This window comes from Rhopalosiphum padi, chromosome 3 (genome assembly GCF_020882245.1).
Source record: "Rhopalosiphum padi isolate XX-2018 chromosome 3, ASM2088224v1, whole genome shotgun sequence".
NCBI lineage: Eukaryota > Metazoa > Arthropoda > Insecta > Hemiptera > Aphididae > Rhopalosiphum > Rhopalosiphum padi.
The window spans coordinates 34,270,217-34,292,655 of NC_083599.1; the positions used below are offsets into that span (position 1 = coordinate 34,270,217).

Sequence of the window (22,439 nt, forward strand, 5' to 3'; positions counted from 1 at the left end):
CGATAATTAATGAAATGAAATCCAAGCTATTACTAATTATATAACTAAAAAAAATTCAACCTCTAAGGGGGTAAAGGGGATTTTTTTATATAGCTATAGCCTATAGATATATGTATTTTTTAATTGTTTAATAATTGTTTGTTATTTATTCTAAGCGGTTGCTAGAGTACTAAAAATATGTTTAAATATTCTAAATAATAACGCCGCTGCCTTTTGACGTATTTCACTACCATTTTTTAACATCTTGCGACTGTTAAACACGTAATTATTCGAATACACTTAGAATACAGTTTGATCGACGTAAGCTTCACACATTATTAACGCATCTAATTCAAAGGCAACGCCGTGACAAAACAGCTAGTCATTCATATTTCGACATTATTTTGAATACAATTATATATTAAAATCAATAATAATCATCATTAAAAAATATCTTACTATATTTGATGACTATTATTGAACAGTTTCTAAAAATAAAATCTTTAATTAAATTGAAATATGTATATATGTTTTCCAAATAACTGAGTTGTTTACATGAATAAAATAAATCATTTATTTTTCAAAACAATTTTCCATTTCAAAAGGTACAAATTTAATTACATTTAACAATATATATGAAATATGTAAAAAATATAAAATAGGTATGAACAGAAAAAGAAAACTAACACATTTTTAACTGTATCAAAAAGATTTGAAATTTAAAAAAATTTTAACACAAAAGTGATTTTTATTAATATTTTAGTTTATAATGCAAACGAGCTTAAAAATATATAATATCCTTCTCGTGCTTTATCATTAAGCAAATAATTTTGTTTGCTTGATTTAATGTCAAGGAAGCTTACTTTCTTTTAGATAATTTTAATAGTAATATGTTTCCAATTGCTGTGTCTCGGCCGTCTCGGGTCTTTTTGAATTAAAAACCAAACAGTTTTATTTAGTCTGACATATTGACATCTAAATTAACAATTAACAAAATATTAATAAATAGATAAAGAAAAAAAATCCTTTTTTTAACTTACTTAATGGATCATAGAAGTGGTTTTTGTCATCTATTTGACAATCCATGTTATTCAAGCATTCAGTTAATAATTTTAAAACTATTATTGTAGTTTATAATTAACAATTCATTTGATTTGGCTAAAGAAATGTCTTCATTGCAAAAAAGTTAAATTATTTAAAACAATTTACAAATGATCGTGTAACACAATATGTCACAAAAAATGCCATAACAAATTCATACAAATGGAAAAATCAAATGACATTGTAATCGTTCTGTAAAGTTCCGTGATGCAGCATCATGAAATTATAGAAGACAAAGGAGATAATTTGGAAATTAGAGAATTTTTATGAGAAATGTTAATTGTTTTGATAAATGTGTGCCTTATATCCATTTTTAACGTTTATATTAACGCGAACGAATTCTGTATGTAAACTCGACTATTGAATAATACTACAATAATAGTTTTAGAACATAAATATTAACTGAATGCTTGAATACGGGTTGTCAATAGCTACACGCAAATAACGTAACTATGTATAATTATTCTTAATTCAGCCTGACAATATTTTTTTTTTAAATTTTATTAATTGAACTCCATATTCCGCTTTTTATTTGATAATTATTCTGAGCTTTTAATAGAAATAATAATAGCTGTATCTTATCGTTAGGTTAGTTAAACAGCGAAACTGATTACTTATTTTTAAGTACCTATTATAATTTATAATCATCGTGAAATGAACATAAAATTAAGAAATTGGAATAAAAACTTAAATTAGTTATATATAAGTATTGTCAGGCCGAAATAAATATTTAATTATTGAAAGTGAAACAATTAATTTTTTTTAAATTATATAAATTAACATACAAAATATCGGTTATCAAAAATTGAAATTTTTAATCTTAACTTAAAGCTTCACTATAATAACTAGATATTTACCGGTTAGTGTTCTGGCTTTCATAGGTGATTCTCTTCCATCTATAAAAATAGGTACTGCGTAATTTTGTATTATAGTTGTTTTTTTGGTACTGGAGGCGCGATAGATTGACAGATAGACTTGTAATAAATAAAATGTAAAAACATCTATTATTTATATTATTTAATATTATTATTGATATTATACAATATTATTAATACTTATTAATTTATGTATTTATAATACCTTTTTACGATATTTAAATATAAAAACCAATATTAATGTTATTTCTATTAATATTTTAAATTTTTGTGATGTAAATAATTACAATTTTCGTGTATATTTTTTATTATTTTCCTTGTATTTGTATATTTGTTGCATATTTTTGCGATTTTGACTATCTATAAGGTATATGCCCACTATGCAATGTTATGTCACATAAACGTTTCACAGAAGTTTCAAATTAACTTGTAATATTTTGTTGATTGTTACTTTTACGTTACATTAAAGTTGCGGTAACTGCAAATGTCCAAATTTGATGATGTTTCATAAGTTATAGTAACATATATACAATATCGTTTACAACATTATATCAACAATTCTTAGATGTTACAAATGAAACTTCCTAGAAATATCTATCTAAAATTTATTAGATGTTATAATTCAACATAAAATATAAGAAACTGGAAAAAAGTCAAAAAATAATCATGGTTACTCTGGATTCGATCCTCAATCATAACTTCCATTACTTTTAATTATCTAATGGGACCTACGCCTAACCCTATCGACTAACACCTAGCTATTGTAGGACTGGTGTATTATAGTTGTATTTAATAACATTTCCACAATCGAGATTGCTAAGATAATTAAGATAACTAAGATTATTAATTATGTATGTGGATTGTGAAGTGTTGTAACTTGTAATGAAAAATTAAATGATAGAATAATGAACAATAAGTATGATATTTTATTAAATAAAAAAAACCTTTTTTTAAATACTCAAACATGGCAATCGACTTTAACATTTTCTCGTTAGGAATACAGGTATCGATTCGGATTGGTTGAGGGCTAGTAGCTAGATCCCCAAAATTGGGTAAATTATAACCATTTTTCATATTAATATTTTTTTTTATTCATTCGAAAAAAACCGAGCATGCGACGGTACACGGTGTTACGTCGATTGATGACTGATAGCTATAGACACTCATTACAATTTTCGGCATGTTTTTATTATTTTTGAATTCAAAAAAGAACCAGGCATGTGATGGGACAACTTTTACACCGATTTATAACTGATAAGTTATAGAAAAACTCACAAATACAGTAATCGGCTTTATCACATTTTTAGTGACCAATTTCTAAACACCCGATCACTATTCCCTACCGAATTTCCGGTGAAACGATTTTTACTCAACCACCTCCAAGATGGCTTCTACACACCGGAATCGAGTTTCATCAGCCCCTAGTGAATAAAATAAAATAATATAACTACCTATTATTGCTATACAAATTATAATCTAATAATATTCAATGTAGGTTATTTATATCATGTTAATAAGATTAATTTATAAATAAATAGCTATAATAAAGCTATGTATAAATATATATATATACGTAATATAAATAGGTATTTGTAGAATTTTTAGCAACATCACACTAATATCTTTGCAATGTTATAGACACATGTTTCCAAGAGGTTGAGATATTATTATATTTCATGTTTATAGGATGTTGATTTATAAACATTAAATAATATTACATAAGGGGAGTATAAATTACCTAGTATATTTATACCCCTAGTAAAATTTGAGGGTATATTAGAAACCTGCGACATCGACTATTAAAGTTGGCAATATTGATTATTGAGCATAAACAGCATCAAAACACAAACAATCAATTTTAAAAACGTAATAAATACATATTTACATTAATGAGAAAACGCCGAAAGTTATTGTAATATTCTTTACTACACTTACTTTTATTTAAATATATTATAATAAAAATATAACTTTATGTATGAATTATTTTTGTATAGAATTAGAATTTAGAACTACCTTTTACTGAGTTGCGGCCTGTCACTGGAAAGCACTAGGTGCTCAAAAAATTGTTAAAACTTTTGATGTTTTTATATAATTAAAATGTTTATAATAACAGTGTGTAATACATTCATCTACAATAAAAAATGTTATATAAGCTATATTTTTAAAGGCACCTTTTAAAAATTTGCCAAGGGCGCCATAATATCTCGGGCCAACACTACTTCTACTATGAAAATGAAAACAGTTATTGAAAACTAAAATTAAATAGATATACTGCAACTATATGTATACAATTAATAAAATAATAAATATTATATTTATATATAAACCCTTTTCAAAATCTAAAGACTAAAATACTCAAAATTATTTAAACATTCCAGGTAAATTTGTTACCTGAGTATCAATTTTAATGTAACAAATAAAAATAACAATTAATTAATAATACCAATGTTTATAAGTAATTTTTACGTAAAAATCGTACAGTACACTTTAATTATAGTTTTATAGAAAATTAGAATCACTTTATCTAGTGGTTTTAGAGTGAACCCCGAAATATGATTAATTAGTGGCGTAGCTGTGGGAGGGCTATAGGTGTATGCCCGCCTCCCCTTGGAACTTGTTATTAGTGATGTTTTAATCATCGTTATAGCTTAATTCCTCGCGATATTTTGTGGTGTACCTATAACAATCTTTAAATATAGCCTGCCCCCTAGATTGAGCTCCAGCTACGCAACTATGATTAATGATTATATTTTGAAAATAATCTCATATTACGTTATTAAATACTTAAATTCTTCCCAGATAGGCGCGGATCCAGAAAATTTTAACAGGGGGTGCTCGAAAACAAAATGTTACACCTTTCTACTTTCTATTTCATTCAATCGATAACCAACTACCAAAAGTTGTACGACAATAGCGGAAAGCACCGAAATTATTATTTTTATTTTAAAAAATAAATAATATAATTTATAACTTTATTTTGTTGGTGGCCCTCTCCTGAATCCTCGATGAATTTAATGTATAAAAAACAAATTAATTTTTTTAATAAACGTCTTTTTTATTGAATAGGTACTTTTTTGAAAAAAACAATATATTCGGTTTTCTCCAAACAATTGTTGACTTTAAATTTTGTTAGCAGTGATTTTTCTCTAAAACCACTATAAAATGAGTTATCAGTATTATCACTATTGTCCGTTTGGATGTTTTTACGCTCGAAATCGATAGATATCGTGATATTATGTGCGTAGTACTGAGAGGAATAATCTGGAATACACCGAGTGTTGGCAACGTCAAGCCAACACAATAATGGAGTGCCGCCATTGCTGTTTGTAGTTGCCGGCGGCAGACTGAGAACGCGGCTTAAGGTGGGTGGTATAGTTATTCAGAAACCATGGTATGACCACGTCTAGCTACCGCGGCGTGCCCTTTTGTTATCAATGATAACTTATCGTTGTTAATGTTTCGTATCGAGTAATCGATAGACGCTAACATTCGGCTATGCTAATGCGTAGTATATTATAATATATCTAATAATATTAAAATTACGTCGAATTCGTACGACTTTTGGAGAATAAATTTTAATTTCTCATTTAGCCGATCTTTCCAATATGAAATCGTCCGAAAACCCACATTTAATAGACGTGACTTTCGCTAAAGTACGGGTACTAAGGAAATTTGAAAGCAGCTCCGGCAATGAGGCGATGTCTATATGAATCCCGGTCAAAGTCGACAAATCAAACAGCAAAAGTTCCACTGTGCAAAGTGAACCAGCAACATCATCAGTAGTCGTTCAGTGATTTCTGTTCTTGGCTACCTATGAGTGAACGCCAATGGAATGGTCTGTACAAATTATTAATGAATTTATGAGTAGATCCTTAATAAGTAATAACTACATAACTATAATTGAAAGTAAATAATATCATAGGTTATTATAGTTGAGCCTCGAGTAAAACATTAGCACAACAAATCAAATTCAAAAATTCATATATTATTTAAGAAAAACAATTCATGCTTAAACGTTAATAAATTAAATTCCCTTTTTAGTACCTATTGAAGTAAAGTCTTAGCTTATATAATACATATATAATGAACTTAATATTGTTTCTAATCGAGTAGTATCTATTTGATAAACAAAACACTTATAGAGGCAATACTATAAGTAATAAGGAACAAAAGATTGTAGAGCTTTATAAACAAACAATTTGTGTAGGTACGATAAACACAATATAATTCATTTCTAAGAGCTATTAAAACATAATATAATGAAATTCTGACCTAGTTTCAAATTTGTATTGTAATCAACTGAATCAAATAATAAAATGTTTACTCTGCATACTTTTGAGTTTTGCCAAGGTAAATGTGTTTAAAATATTTTTAATGATCATGTATGTAATGAAAAAAAAATTAAATCATCTTCATAAATAAGCGTATATAATATGTATATATGTTAGTATAAATAAATATATTATTAAACAAATCTATTGTAAATTGTGGTTTTTTCTTCAAGTAAAAGTGAACATTTATCATTTTAATGCTGATTTTATTATTATTTAATATTTTTGTTCATGAATAACATATTTATGTAAACATGTTATATGTTGCTAAAAATAAAAACCAAATAAATACATTTTTTACTAATTGGTAATGTTTGTTTTGTACTATCAGTGTCAAATTTCAAAGAATGAAAAAATATGAATACTCCTTACTGGATTTAAAAGATCAATTAAATCTGGTAATAAGAAGAAATACAACTTTTAAAGGAGTAATTAAATATTTGTATTATTTTATAGTAAGTACCCAAACTTCTAAGAATATACTTTTAATACAATTATTATTCACAGTTTAATGATTCAGTTTTATACAGTAATTGAGTATGTTGACTTTAAAAAAAAAATAAAAAAGTGACTATTTTAGTAATTTAGGGATTAAAATTATTTAGTTACTTTGCACAGGCTCAAATAAAATTTTAATGAAATTACTTTACTTTTAAGTCTAAAAAGTAACCATTTTACAAAAAAAAAAATATTGTTCACGTCTATTTATCTAATTTTCTTTAACAATAAATTGACATTAACAAATAATATATGTAAAAATATTATATAGGTTTAAATATAAATTTATTCACATAAATACAACAACTATTATTAATTTTCAACTATTAAAATTTGAAATATATTTGTGTTAATATACAGTAGAATTCGCTTAATTGGGATACATTGGGCGGTGACCTATTTGTCCTCATTATCCGACTGTCCCGATTAACCGAATAACTAAAACCGATACATTCGTTCAGGACTATGCAATCTGTCCCTATTAAGCGAATTCTACTGTATATAAAAACATTATTACAAGTTGTTCAATTTACGTACCTACCTCTTCCTGTATAGGATAATAGGTATATGCTTTAATGCACAACTGCAAAAGCTACATGTCATGGTATATGATTATATGAATGGCATGTAAATATGCTAATGCTTAATAAAATAAAATAATAATGATAATTCACAAACTATATGTCCTAAATTCAATTTTTATGAGTCCAAATACTAATATAATATAATACTTAAATCTTAAAATGTATAAAACAAACCTAGTGTTTATAACAATCATATTCATATATTAATACCTATACTGTTTACTCAATGGACATTTATGTTATGGATTTTACTTATTTAATGAAAATAATAATAATAATAATAATATAATATTCTGCTTTAGAAAATGTGAAATTAGATCGGTTAACAACTAGAAACCACGTAAAAATATCAATACTTTTTGAAATAATGAGTAGTTTGTAATAGAATAATCACTTGATATAATATAGTATAAAAATAAATATAAATCATCCTATAATATATTTGTATTTTGTGTAAACATTATGATTAAAAAATTTTCAAATACATTTTTATTCAAATAATTATCTAGATAATATTTTTCTCAATTCTGATTACAACAGTCCGCCTGGCCTATTTAATGGAAACGTTCTATGACAATAAAAAGTTGGTTAAACGTCATTCTTTGTTAATTTGTATTAAAAAATGGTTAAATTTAACTGGCCATAAACTATTATGCACATAGGATGAACCAAACAATTTATTCAGATTGTTTTCCTAAAATGTTAGTACTTAAACAGGTAGCAGTTACTTATAGACTTATTAGGGAGTTTATTGTAGTTAATAATAAAATAAAAAATTTTAACTTTAAATAGGTATACATAATATACACTTTTATTGTAAAATTTCTGTTAACCGTCACAGTCAAGGCTACTGTATATCAAGAAGAATTAATAAAAAATAAAATAAATTTAATTGACTTTTCTTGCAATTTATGTTGTTCAAACTATTGAAAACTGAATTGCGAGAAGTTAAAATTAAACAAACATTTACATATATTATCATTATTATTATTACATACATATATTTATTTATTTGTGTAATCAAATACTCAATACCTGCATTATAGACAATTATAAAATTATAATATTAAATATTATATGTTATTTATCAAAAGAAATTTCCAATAAATTATCACTATGTTCTATTGATCCACCATTGATATTGAATGAATGTTCCCTCACTTTGTTGTATTTTCATTTTATTAACTATTAACTCAATCATCACTAAATTATTTACTTTTAAATGTTTTACAAAAAAATAATTTAATCATTTTTTCAATATGATATTTGAATTAATAAAGATTAAAAACCCCATTATAATATGATAATCTTCTTAAAATACATATAAAATATTATATTTAATTTTTTTTTGCTTTGTATAAACTACTTTTATTTTATGTTATAATATCGTTCATCTTGGCTCAAATTTTCTAATATATTTTACTCATTCGTACACAATATTTATATGCATGCGGTAACTCTCGTCTTAGATTACTAATGACTGGAGGTTAAGTCATCAAGAAATATTTATAAATTTATTTAATTTAAAAACACCATGTTTGGAAACATACCAATTGTAGGTATTAATAGCTCCAGAGAAATGAAATAATATTTAAAAAAAATGGTTCTTGAGATAATAATAATGTGATTATTACACTCATTACAATACCAATGAATAATGATAAGTCAATTATATTATTTACCGACTGTTATTTATGTACTTTAATGTTTTATACTTTATACGTTCAACAACGACAAGGGTAGAATGTAATAAAAAGAAAAAATTGAATTGTCCAATCACAAAAAAAGGATCCTGTTAATCAAGTTTTCAAAATATCCCATTATATAATTAAGGTACTTAGTTATGTGTACCTAGCTGTAAAAATAGAGTAGTTGATGAATTCAATGAAATTAATTAGTCAATTTATACTGTGGATATATATATTTTGTAATGTTGTTTGTCATGTTTTTAAAAATTATTTGGTTATAGGATGAAGATGGAAGACGAAGGTTCCACGATTTTCTTTACACATCAAAGAATAATTAACCAGGATACTTCCAATAGTACCAGGAAGAAGAATGAAGAAATCATATTATACTGCTTTATAGATTATTGGGATTGTGTTTCAAAGAAAATAAATACATGGAAATAATATCTACATATTTGTACTGTACAAATATACAGCGAAACTTTCATACAACGATATTCCATTTAACAAAATGTTATGTTCAATGAAATATGGGACTTCGTAGTATGAAAGTTTCACTGTTGTGTACTAGACGTATATTACCTGACAGACAAACCAAGCCTCAAATCTACATCACTTAAATTTTTATATTATTATTACTTTAAAAGGCCTTGACAGTATCAAATTATATGTTTATTGTTTATTTCCAAACCATAGATTTCTCATAAAATATATTAACAGTAATATTGCTTATAAATTATAATGTATTCAATGTTTCAAATGTTTCATATAATGTAAAACAAAATTTAAATGGTTAAATCTGTCTTTTTTTGTGTTATTTTAATTGTCTATTTAAATATCTTTGAATTAGATACTTTTTTTTAAGCTAAGAAAATTATTAATTGAAGTATTTTTACTAGTTAAATATAAATCTTAAACATTATATAATATAATTAAATGCATTTAATGTATTTAAATATTAGTTTTACTCAAGTACTTATTACATACAATTTCTGATATTATTTCGTAATGTTTTACTTTTACATTCTTTTTTAAGTATTTAAACTTAAATATTCAGCTATTGGGATAGTTTATACAACAGTTGACTTTAAGACTTTAAGAGGACGTTATACCCGTATGAGTTGTTTCTATCCTACTAATATATAACATACCTACATACCTAAATGTAAGTTCAACAGTTATAATTCCGGAATATTATTTGTGTTCTCTCGTTAATTGTTTACGATATGTATATTTTAAATAAATTATGAACATTTTAAAATACCAATATTTTAAATAGTCATAATTTCCATACTAAAATACCATGAAATCTAAGGAGGGAACACAAATAATGTTATTACCCATAGGTTTGATAATAGATCACTTAACTCTAATATTTATGCTAACAACTTAAAATTAGAAATTTACAAGACGTATGTCGTATATTTTCGTATGCTATGCGTTGGTATGACAGAGATAACTTATGCGAGTGACAAGTCCTTTTAAATTGATTATTTGTAAATTTAAATACATACACACAAATAAAATAGTTCTTAGATTAAAGGTATGTATCTATTAAAACATTTAATCATTTAATACATATGTTGTCTTACAAAGCCTAATTTTAACTTAATTTTAGTTTATTGTAATTGTTTTAGTTAAATATTTTTATTTCATTATTCATATATATATATATATATATATACTTTTTATTATTATTATTTATAATAACATTTACCAATACCTATGTATACTTTTTATAATATTGATTGAATAATTAATAGTTATAAATCAGTAATTAATAAAAAGTACCTAATTTTTCAATAAAATGAATATGATGAGATGGTAATTTTTATGTAAATGTATTTAACGTAAACATTATTTTTGTCACTGTTGAAATTCAAAAATTGTGCATTCAACCAACACTTCTATAGTCTACATGTCTCTACATTTAGTATTTATGATGCATAAAATACAAAATATAAATAATAATCATTTGTATTTAAGTTTGTTAGTACATAATTGTAATACAATAATACTCAAGGGATTAGAAACATGCCGGTTTAAAGGAGTTTTATATAGGCAATAATAGTTTCATTTAAGTATTATATGCGTGTATACGCGCCCTACAAGAAAATGTATCGTTGTAGTAAATAATTGCAAGTACCTATCTAATTTCAGAAACTATACCTACTCGATCGATTTCAATATTAATGTTATCAACAAATTTAAAAAAATAAATGTATCTCTACTCTCTAGAGACTAGGAACACGTTTCTTGTTGTAACCCTATATTATTATATGCTATTAGATTGACTCACACAGTCACGCGTAAATTTAATTTTGGATCACGAAAATCTAATATATTATTTTTTTTATATAAACAGTTGCATGTAGCTACAGATTTTATTACTATTGTCTATTATAATCATTAAAAATATGGCATATTTTTAAATGTTTTTTCGTGCAATACATAACTTATTGAGAGACGAATATTGACTTCGAAAAAAACCGAATTTGCGCAAGACGTGAAACATTGATGAATTGGTGACTTGGTCCCACACTATCACGTGAATTATTATCATTGTCAATTATTGTTATTCTTATCAACTATTGTGTATTATATTATCTTGTTACCGCAACCCAATTCCTAATATTATCTTTACTCGTCGTGATTATACCAATCATATGTTATATTTTGTCTAGTCATTGTCAGCCGTCATTTGTGCATATATTTGAATTATATTTCCCTACTCGTGTCCTTAAACGTATAAAATACTAATAACTGACCCTTATTGGCGAACGCCGCCGTGTACCCGCTCGAGTCACCGCCGACTTTGAGTCGACCTTCTGTACGTCTCCCGTCACCTATAGACCACGCACACGACCAGTGGAGCAATTATCGGGAGTGTTGGGTGTGCAATTCACAACAAGGGCTCCCAGTTTTGAGGGGCCCCTAGATTAAAAATCTCATGTAGGATATTCCTACTATAATCTATAACGTACACATATTTACATATTTGTTTTAATATAATAAATAATTATGTCTTTTGAGTTTGGAGAATAATTCAAAATACCAGTACCTAGTGGCGTATTTACAGGGGGAGGGGTCCATGGGATCCGGACCCCCCCCCCCCCATGGGCTCCATAAATACGTATCTAAACGTCTAGTATACATATATAATATATTCTGTGTAAAATATTATTTTTTACGTAATCAGGAAAAAAAATGTTATCATAAATTGTTATGCATGGTTGACACGCCTTGGAAATCGATAAAAGTATATTACTCTATGGTGGATTATCTTCGGCTGTTAACTTACTAGGCTACTTGGGGGAACAACTACAGAGTAGTTAAAATTGACCTATTCTGTTTTGTAAAAAAACCTGCCACGGATATTGATACAATTATTTATCAGTATTCAGTAAATATTATCACAGAATTATTCTGTGATATTATGATCGTGATTAATGATTACTTTTGTTATTCGTTGTTTTGATACTGGACGACCCTCTTACTGTTGTTTGTGTTTTGTTTTTTGTACGTTAATTTTGTGTCTTAAAAATGTCTAAAACAACAAATTTTTTCACAAAGACAACGTCTACTAATAATATCTACTATATAACAATATAACTTATTTGTATTGTATTTTTAATTTATATTATGTAGACGAGGCTAAATGGACTAGCTATGATGTCTATTCATCGGAACATATATCTAGATGTTAATGAAATTATTGATGAAATAGCATTAAGCCCAAAAAGTTGGATTTTGTTATATAAATCTTAATTGTCAATTGATTTTTTATATAAATTTATTTAATAAAGAGTAATTGGGGGGTGTGGGGGCCAAAGATTATGAAAATTGTCTGGACCCTCCCCATGACAAATCCCTAAATACGCCACTGCCAGTACCTATGTGAGAAACCAAACTAAGTGTATCGTAATACAGACAATACAGTATAGGTACCGGAATGCAGGGGTGTGACACGACCGTGACTTCGTCTTACGGCGCGTTTTATTCGACACGAATTTTATTGTTTTACCACTTTAAAATATAATCTCATACAACTTTAAACGGCTTCACTCTTTTTTAACCTTCCGATACCTTGCGGGGAACTAGTGTCGTTGGCACGAGCTAATCAGCCACCACCGACCACTAAAATAAAAATGATAATTAATGATTAAAAACGAGGAAAATTATATCAGACTAACAACAGTGATATTATAATGTTTGATACATGTTTAGACTGATAATAAGGTGGTTGATATGCTAACCACCGTCCAAAAACTAATACTTAAAATAATTTAAGGGCCGTTCTTACAATATCCACTTAAACGTTAACGGACACTTAACCGGCAGGATTCTGCCGGTAATAAAATCTGTTATCAGCCGGTTAGCGTTAACCGACACTTGACCGGACATAGTAAGAATGGCCCTAATAGGTGGTTAAAATATTAACCACTGCCCTTGAACGACAAAAAAAATATGGTCAAAATACTAACCACTGTCTCTCAAAGAGGATAACCCGTTTCACCTGAAAGACATTTGGATGCTCAAGTATAATAAAAATTTTACCCTGAGTACTGCCTGACTCTTAACTTCTCTATTTACTATCATTTTATTTATCTATATATACATCCTATATATACATATTATCATACATACTTATTTGACATGATGTATTTATATATATATATATATATATTATTATACATACCTATTTGACATGGTGTATTTATATATATATTATCACACATACCTATTTGACATGATGTATATATATGTATATATTGTATATATCATATTGATATTTTTAATATTTTAACTCATAAATACTATTTTAATAATATTCATTTTTTAGTTATCATAATAATTAACTAATCAGTATTTGCACTAACATGAAATCATTCACTCTTGAATATAATATGCACAACCCCTCAAAAATGGCGAAAATAAGAAACTAGGGAATTGTCATAGATAAAAGATGTTGTCACATTAGTATGATAGATCAGCATTATATTACTTGGACATTAAATTTACAACTTTTTTAATTATGTATATTAGGTATTTTTATTAATACAGTATAGGTATTATTATAATTACACATAATGAAATTATTATATATTTAATCACGATTAAAATTGAATCAACTAACTTGAAAATGTTCCTAACATTTGGTTATTTGGTATATGTTTGATAAATTTATATTAATATTACCTATACAAATAAAAAATATTTTAAATTATATTTTAATGAACAACTTAATTAGTATACGAGTCGATGCTTACTTCTAAGTCGCTTTGAAGAATGTTTGATTAGCATTGTCTTATTATTTTAATTAAACTAACTCTACTAATAATATTACTAAAAGATACAGTTGTTAATTGATTTTAATTTTAAAGCATATTAAATAGACTGGCCATTTCAATGTAATGTCTACCATTCACCAAACATTAAAACTGGAGGTTATTGACGATACAATTTAAACGAGAAATTAAAAATTTTACTATGATAAAAAAAAAGAAAAAAAGATTAATTAAAAACTAATTATTACACATTTTTCATATTCCTTAGTATTTATACGTATAATATCAACGCATTACTATGCGTATAATATCTCTTTCCTGAACAAACCTTAAATACGCCACTACTGCATATAAATATAATGTATTAGGTAGGTAGTCAGGTAGATACCTACCATTATTATAGGCTTATAATATATATTGGTATTGCCGACATACTGGGAAGATTTTTAAAACCTATTAAAACCGGTACCTATTAATTATATCGGGATACCGCGAGACATCGAATGCTTGGAAATGTTTTTCTGAGTCTAATTAAACCGGCATAGATAGCAAAATGGAATATTGGTAGTAAACTCCAGTTCGGCGAAGTCGACATAAGCTACATTAATTACATCCATTACTCATTAGGTGTATTTTAAGTAGGTATATAATATAGGTGTTATACCTACACAATTTGACGACACTATATTTTTTGTGTACAAAAAATGTGAATGATTTTAAATCACGATGACGAAACGAAAAAATTATTATACGATTCCGGTACACTGCACGACGTCATCTACGCCTGCTGCAATATACCTATATAAACCACTCACGTCTCGAGCCTATGCAGTCGTGGGGCGTTTACATTAAATATTCATGATCGCGCTCACACTGACAGGTCATAAGGTTTTAGCTTACCCATAATGAATAATAATATAAAACGGCCATCGATGGCGGTGACGATAAAGTGTGATATAATATTGTAGTAATAATATTATGTAGATTTAATAAAACGTTTAAAACAACCAATGGTTCTTCTATCTACATAAACTCGCGACTATATAACACTACAAACACTGTAGGAACAGATATAAAAATAATTATTATACAAAATCAAGAACATTAAAAACGACTAAAAGAAATATAGCGCTTAAACACCTGTCGGTTCAATTCCCTTTGTTTGTGGCTATAGAAGTATGGAATTGCGGCGGGAGCCGGGAGGAGGGAGTGCCCTGGGCAAAATGGATATTTCGATGAAAAAAATCTCAGTATAAAAATTAATCAAATATTTTAGTAGCTACGCTTATAGGTGTAATGTTGTTAAAATTATTAAAAATATTCGTTTTTTCGGGTGTGTAATAATTCGCAATAATATTTTAAGGGCAGCGTGCGAATTGCGTACTTAAAAAATAAAAATATACGTTGCAACAATCGGATACGTCCACGGTTTTCGCCAAACACGTTTGAATTGCGTCCACGAAATATCAGCGCTCAGCGGTCATGAGTTGCATCTACAAGGTTAAAATTGGTTTTTGATCATTAATTTTTAAAACCCAATGAAATTAATATAACTGATTTTATGAAAATGTGATGGCTATAAAAACCATTAATCAAAGAACAAAAGAAGAAAAAAATGTTTTTAATTCTATTTTAAAAAAATTATAATTATCTACAAAGTAAATTTCGACCGTCAATACGGACCAAGTCACATATATATTATCGTAAATACGTACTTACTATCGGTATACTAGTGGTACTAGCAATACATGCAAATCATTTCACTCAAAATTAATTTAAATGTTATATTATTCGTGCATTCAAATATTTTTCAGTTTTTAAAAGTACTGAAAAGTAGACTCAAACTGATATTCATATATGAAAATCCGAAGTTCAAATCTAACATACTATATTATTTGAAGAAGGAATATAAAAAGAGAAGTTTTTATGGATCACGTTACATTTTTATTTAAATATAAATAATTTATAATAATAATAATACATATTATTAGGTTCTAGGTCACTTTGTACGGTAAGGCATTAAAAGTGCGAAACGCGGACACTTTGTACTATTATATACATAAAGTATATATTATAAATATAAGTTTTATACATAAGTAGTAACTAATAATTATGTATAGTGTTAATTATTAAAATAGAAAAAATAAAAATAAAATTGTTATAAAATATTGATTATATTTGTATAATAATAATCTAAATAAACAAATAATCAATAATATCATTATTATAATAATATAAATAAGTCAAAAGGTAGTATAACATGAAAATAGTTTAGTAATAGTTTTTACTATTACAAATTTTTAGAATATTAGCTAATAAAAATAAAAATAATAAAAATTTTAATAATAAACACTATACATAATTATTAGTTACTACTTATGTATAAAACTTATATTTATAATATATACTTTATGTATATAATAGTACAAAGTGTCCCGGTGTCCGCGTTCTGCAAAGTACCTTTTTACCCCACCGTACAAAGTGTCCGCGTTTCGCACTTTTAATAATGTTTTGCATTTTAAACAATGGACAGTACAAAATGACCGTTTACCATATTATTACCTTGTATAAGTCTCAACTATAGTACCTGTTACATATATATTAATACATACTACCTACCTATATATTACATTATTAGATAATTATTTTATTCTATAATTAAAATGATTAATTATCAAGTGTAAGCAAATTAATCGATTTTTACACTCTTGTAAGGATATTTTTCATACTCATTTTTGTTTTGTAATAATATTAAGTTTATACTTTTTTCTGTTTTTAACGTAGTAGGTATTTATTTCGAATTATTAAAACGTTGTTTTTATCGTCATATTATTACGTCTCTTTTTAAATATATTATGAAATACTAAGGAATAATATTCTTGAATCTTGGGATACACCTACAGAAAAAGTATATGGGCATGTTACACCGTTGTTGAATACATGCATTTTGGGGGGTAAAAATAAGGACCGGTTATCGGCACTATATATATATTATATTCATATATATAAGTATAATGTGTTGTTCCAAACTAATGTCGGGATCAATGTGAACACGGGTCAGACATAATTTATTACTTTTGGAGAAAAAAAGGTTTTCAATTAATTTTGTGCCCACCGAGAGAGATTAGATCTTCGGTATTCTGTCGCGATTGTATCGTTTCTGAAACTGAATATTTAATAACGCTGTCGCCATACGCATGACAGGCATAGTAAATAATTGTAATCCTGTAGACTACTACCCGACCAAACCTTTATTATCTTATTATTATCTAAGGAACGATTTCCGAGGAATACATATTTTTCCATTTAACACTTTTTTTTTTAAATAAAATGATTTTATTCGATTTCTTTTACAGACGGTTTGTACACACAATACCCATACGCACATATAAATAAGTACCCATGTTATATACCTATGGACATATCTTTTATATTATGACGTATAAGAGTGAATACGACGCCAAGACGACGGCAATACGACGCCAAGATGACGGTAAGACGACGCCAAGACGATATGGTAAGACGACGCCAGGACGATATGGTAAGACGACGCCGAGACGTATTAAGATATTGTTCGTGTTCAGACGATGAATCATCAACAGCGATTAACAAATATTATAAATGTAATGAGATATTAATCTAATGTGAAATTCTATTCCCGACTATTACCCAAACTCTGAATAATAATTAGCTAATAGCTGGTTAACGACAATGTGTTGTTACCGAATTCAAGACAAATTAAACCAAGTGAAACCAAACAAACGTTTTAAATTTTTTATGAAAAATGAACCATATTATTCGTCGAGAACAAATTTTACGATTTCCCATCAATGTAAAATAATTTCAATGGTGATATTTCATGCTTGAAATATCCCGTACGTTACAAATACGTCTGTAAATCATATATTCATTATTAGTTCATAGGAATCTACGTGGCTACGTTCTAAGTAAAATACAATATCGGTTTTGTGCCTATATTGACATCATTATATACGACGTTTTTATATTTAAAAATCAAAATATTTAACCATACAATTGTCATATTTTATTTGAACATTTATATCACTAAGTGCTTATAGGGCCTACCAAATCGAGGAAAAAAAATCAATATCGTACATCTGGAATGAATAAGCCCCACAACACTTTCTAGTTTCTTAAATGTATTTGTGGTTTACTGCGTTAATACAATTTATTTTTTATCTTTTTTAGCTTGGTGCTCGCGTGTAACATCGAGTGTTGGATCATTTTTAAATATTGTAGTATAGAGAATAGCTGAACACTAAATAAAACTCTTTTTACTATATATATCCATGCAGATATAGTTACAATATACGCTACAACTAAAATAAACAAATGTAACGATTATCATAATACGTATAATAGTGTGTCATATAAGTCAAAAGTCAAATACAAGTCATTGTGACCATAGGTCATAAATTATGATCTATGAACGAATAAATACGATAATATGGCTCTTTTGTCACCCCACAATATTATAATTGTACGTATTATATATTATATGCCACTGCAATAACCTATAGGTATACTATACATCATGTCTGCGGTCGTCGTATAATACGTATATAGGTATTATAGAATAGACGGTCACATATAATGTCTTCGAACGGCCTTTTGCAGAAGTTAGAAATCAATCAAATTTTTTATAAACGAATTTCGGCCTTCGGTGAAAACTAACCGCGGAAATGATCAAATGAATAAGAATAAAAATGAAAGTAATAAGTATGGGTTTTTAAAGTTATATTATATATTTAAGTATGAGAATTTATAGACATGTATTGTAGATTATTACAATAACGTAATTGTTGTGGGCAGGTAGACAGGGATGTCCAATGGCCAAAGTATCATTTTGATTAACCAGATTTATGCTATCAGAAGAAGTTTTCAATTAAATGAATAAAGAATGCAGTCACGCCCTTGTCTACTATTTCACAATATTGTTTTAATGCAATATTACCAGTATAAGCTATTGACTAGTACTATTATCCGTAAACAGCCAAAAATCCGTAAAAAATAAAACGATTTCGACTCAACGTATTTTTAATTGGACGAACAGATCTCGACGGCCCGCAGAGATTGAACATTTTTTTTTAACGATTTTAGTATTTTTTTTTTTTTGTATTTTAAAATATTATTATGAAAATGGTTACTGAAGAAAATATTGGAATTATATATATAAAAAAAAAAAACTTATAATCCGTTCAGAGTGGGTCGATCGTTATATTGGAACCCCCGATGGGCGTACTTGGTTTAAGAATTTCTTAACAATATATATATATATATACTTCCATCACTCATTATTTATACGACTATATGTATTGAAAACATTTTGTACAGCTGTTTTATAACAAAAATGCAACCCGAACCCTCCTCTTACATTGGGTTACTGAAGTAAACCGGTCACTAAATAATAAATATTGTTGTGCGGTGTTCGAGTTCGATTTTACCCTGCTATTTCGTGCATGTGTTGTAAAACCACTTGGGTACTGCTCTCCCTGTCACATACACATATATAATATATTATATTATTATTGCTTACTATACTCAATATATTATACTTGGTACAAAAATATAATATATAAGTGTTCGCGCTCAGTGCTGTTGCTGTATATTATCGTAACTTATTAGATTTTTATAATATGTTTTCATATTTCTTACCTGATAGAGTTCTCAGTTACCATTGCAGCACATATCAAACATATAATTATGTTATTGATTGCTAAATAACTAAACTTATGGTTTAGTTATTCCAAATATACAGCTTACTAACACTTTTTAGAATAAAAGCTACTATTACAAAAAATTATAAAAGACAATTTTTTTTTTTAGATTCACAAAAAAGCTAATTTTTTATACTTTATATTTTAATCACTCAATATTTCATGAAAAAAATTTATTTTTTTTTTAAATTTTTAAACTAATTAATTAAAATATCAAAAATCGGATATTTTATGGAACTAAATACAATTATCATCTACAATGTTTATACCAGATAGTTTTTGCTACAATAACCCGTATATTCTTATAGAACGAGTAAAACATAATTTTGTTAATTCCTATCCACATATGTTTTACATTCTTCAGATTCTGAAGCATCTATTTTACTCATTTACTTTGTTATTTGTAGTATTAATATGAATTTACTTATCACAAATAATAAAGGTAAGAATATTATGCAGTAATTATTAATATTTTATGAGCATTTACAAATTTACAAAAAAATTAAAATTATAAAATGCTTTACAGCAAAAAAAATATGTTTCCCTTGTAGCTCTGGATAATATACTTTCATTTTATGAATACTCCTATTCATTTTAATATTGAAAATAATTAAGTAAAATTGTTTCTTATAACTAGGGCTAGGGACTTCTAGGAGTTTGCATGTTTTTCAATAATCATTAAAAACATAGCTAAGTAATATAGAAATTTATTTCATGGTAATACGAGTTCATATTTAAAATTTATAGTTGCATATTTTGCATATTTGACCATTTTTTAATTATAAGTGCATATTTGAGCATTTTTAATATGAAAATGGTAGTTTTATAATTAAATAAATATTTTATACAAACAATTTTAAATTTAGATCGATTTCCTAGACCAGAAATATTAATTTTATGGTTTTATATACATATATATATAAAATTAGTATTGTTGTTTTTCTCGCCGAACGCTCCCGTTGTTATTTATGGACTTAATGGTATACTTCACAAGTGATTCCGATAGGCGATAGCCGATAATATTACCAAAATAACATTCTATGAAATTATGACATATATTTATAATCCCGTAGACAGGACGTTCTGTGATATTTTTATTTTATTAAAAATATTTAATCTATTTATTTTAATTTTAATTTTTTTATTTTATTTTATGACAATTATTTATTATGACAAGTTTTTTTACTTTAAATTAAAATTTTATTAATTATGTATTCATATTAAAATAAAAAGGTTTTTATTAAATACTGTTATTTATTTTTTTTAGTGCATATTTTAATAGCATATTTGGTAATTTTTAAAGGCATAAATGCATACATATTTTAAGGTTTTTTAGGGAATGAAGTCCCTAGCCCTAAAGGTTGATTCGCAAGTGTTATTTCCGTTTTAAACACGCAAAAAATATCAAATATACGTACAAAATAATTATTAGTAATTAGTTATTACAAATTGCAGCTCATTTAAATGTAATAATTGAACAAATTTACATATTAACGGATTTGTAGAAGACAATATAAATTGGAAGTTTTTTTTTTAAACTAGTTTTAAAATAGTCTTATGGTAAAAAACTCTGCTCAATCACAGTTTGTATTCTCCTCAATCTCCTCTATAAATTCAATAATATGTAAATTTTCTCTAATAGTAGCTATGAGATTAAATGAGCTGAAGACCCGAAGTAAGAATTCGATATGTTACATTATGCATTTATAAGAGAGAGACAACACATACGAGTACGACGTACGACGTACGACGTAGGTATCTTTTAAAAACGATATCCTAAATAAAACGAAGTCGCCGGAGCGCGTTACATAAATTGTATGTTAATTTATTCATATAATAATAGGCACTATTACCTATGGTTTTACATTCTATCACTCTCTTATTTTTAAAACGAACAGTAAAGATAAATATAAGGTGGACGAAAGGTAGTATTATCAACAGTCTATCTTACAGTTTATTATTACAATAATAATAATTATTTTGAATTACCTATACTTACAATAATCATATTACATTATATGATTTATGAGTAAGTCATAAATCATATTATAATATCAGACTTCGTTTAATTTAGAATTAAAAAAAAATTGACATTATCACAATAGCTTTGGATAATTGATGTTAATTGATGGTTAATTGGTTCTATACGTGTAATCGTGCATAATACATATTAGTCTATAAGTAGAACATTAAATCAGTTAGTGTAAATAATATTAAGAGTATCCGTGGCGTAATAGAATATAAGACTAGAAGCTGTAAGGTAGGGGTAAAACTTTATCAGGTTCTAGGTCACTTTGTACGGTCAGGCATTAAAAGTTCGAAACGCGGACACTTTGTACGGTTATATACATAACTAT

The 22,439-nt window shown here is 26.8% G+C and overlaps 1 protein-coding gene across 1 annotated transcript in view; it reads right to left on the reverse strand.

The window, feature by feature from the left end:
- Positions 1-636: 636 nt before the first annotated feature.
- LOC132926491 (uncharacterized) overlaps positions 637-22,439 on the reverse strand; it is a 40,618-nt gene continuing 18,815 nt past the window's right edge. Inside the window, exons 2-3 of the mRNA XM_060990857.1 lie at positions 1,938-2,054; positions 637-954 (exon numbers count right to left, since the gene is read on the reverse strand). Of these exons, the coding sequence (XP_060846840.1) occupies positions 935-954; positions 1,938-2,054 (137 nt within the window). The 3' untranslated portion in view covers positions 637-934. The remainder of the gene's footprint in view (positions 955-1,937; positions 2,055-22,439) is intronic.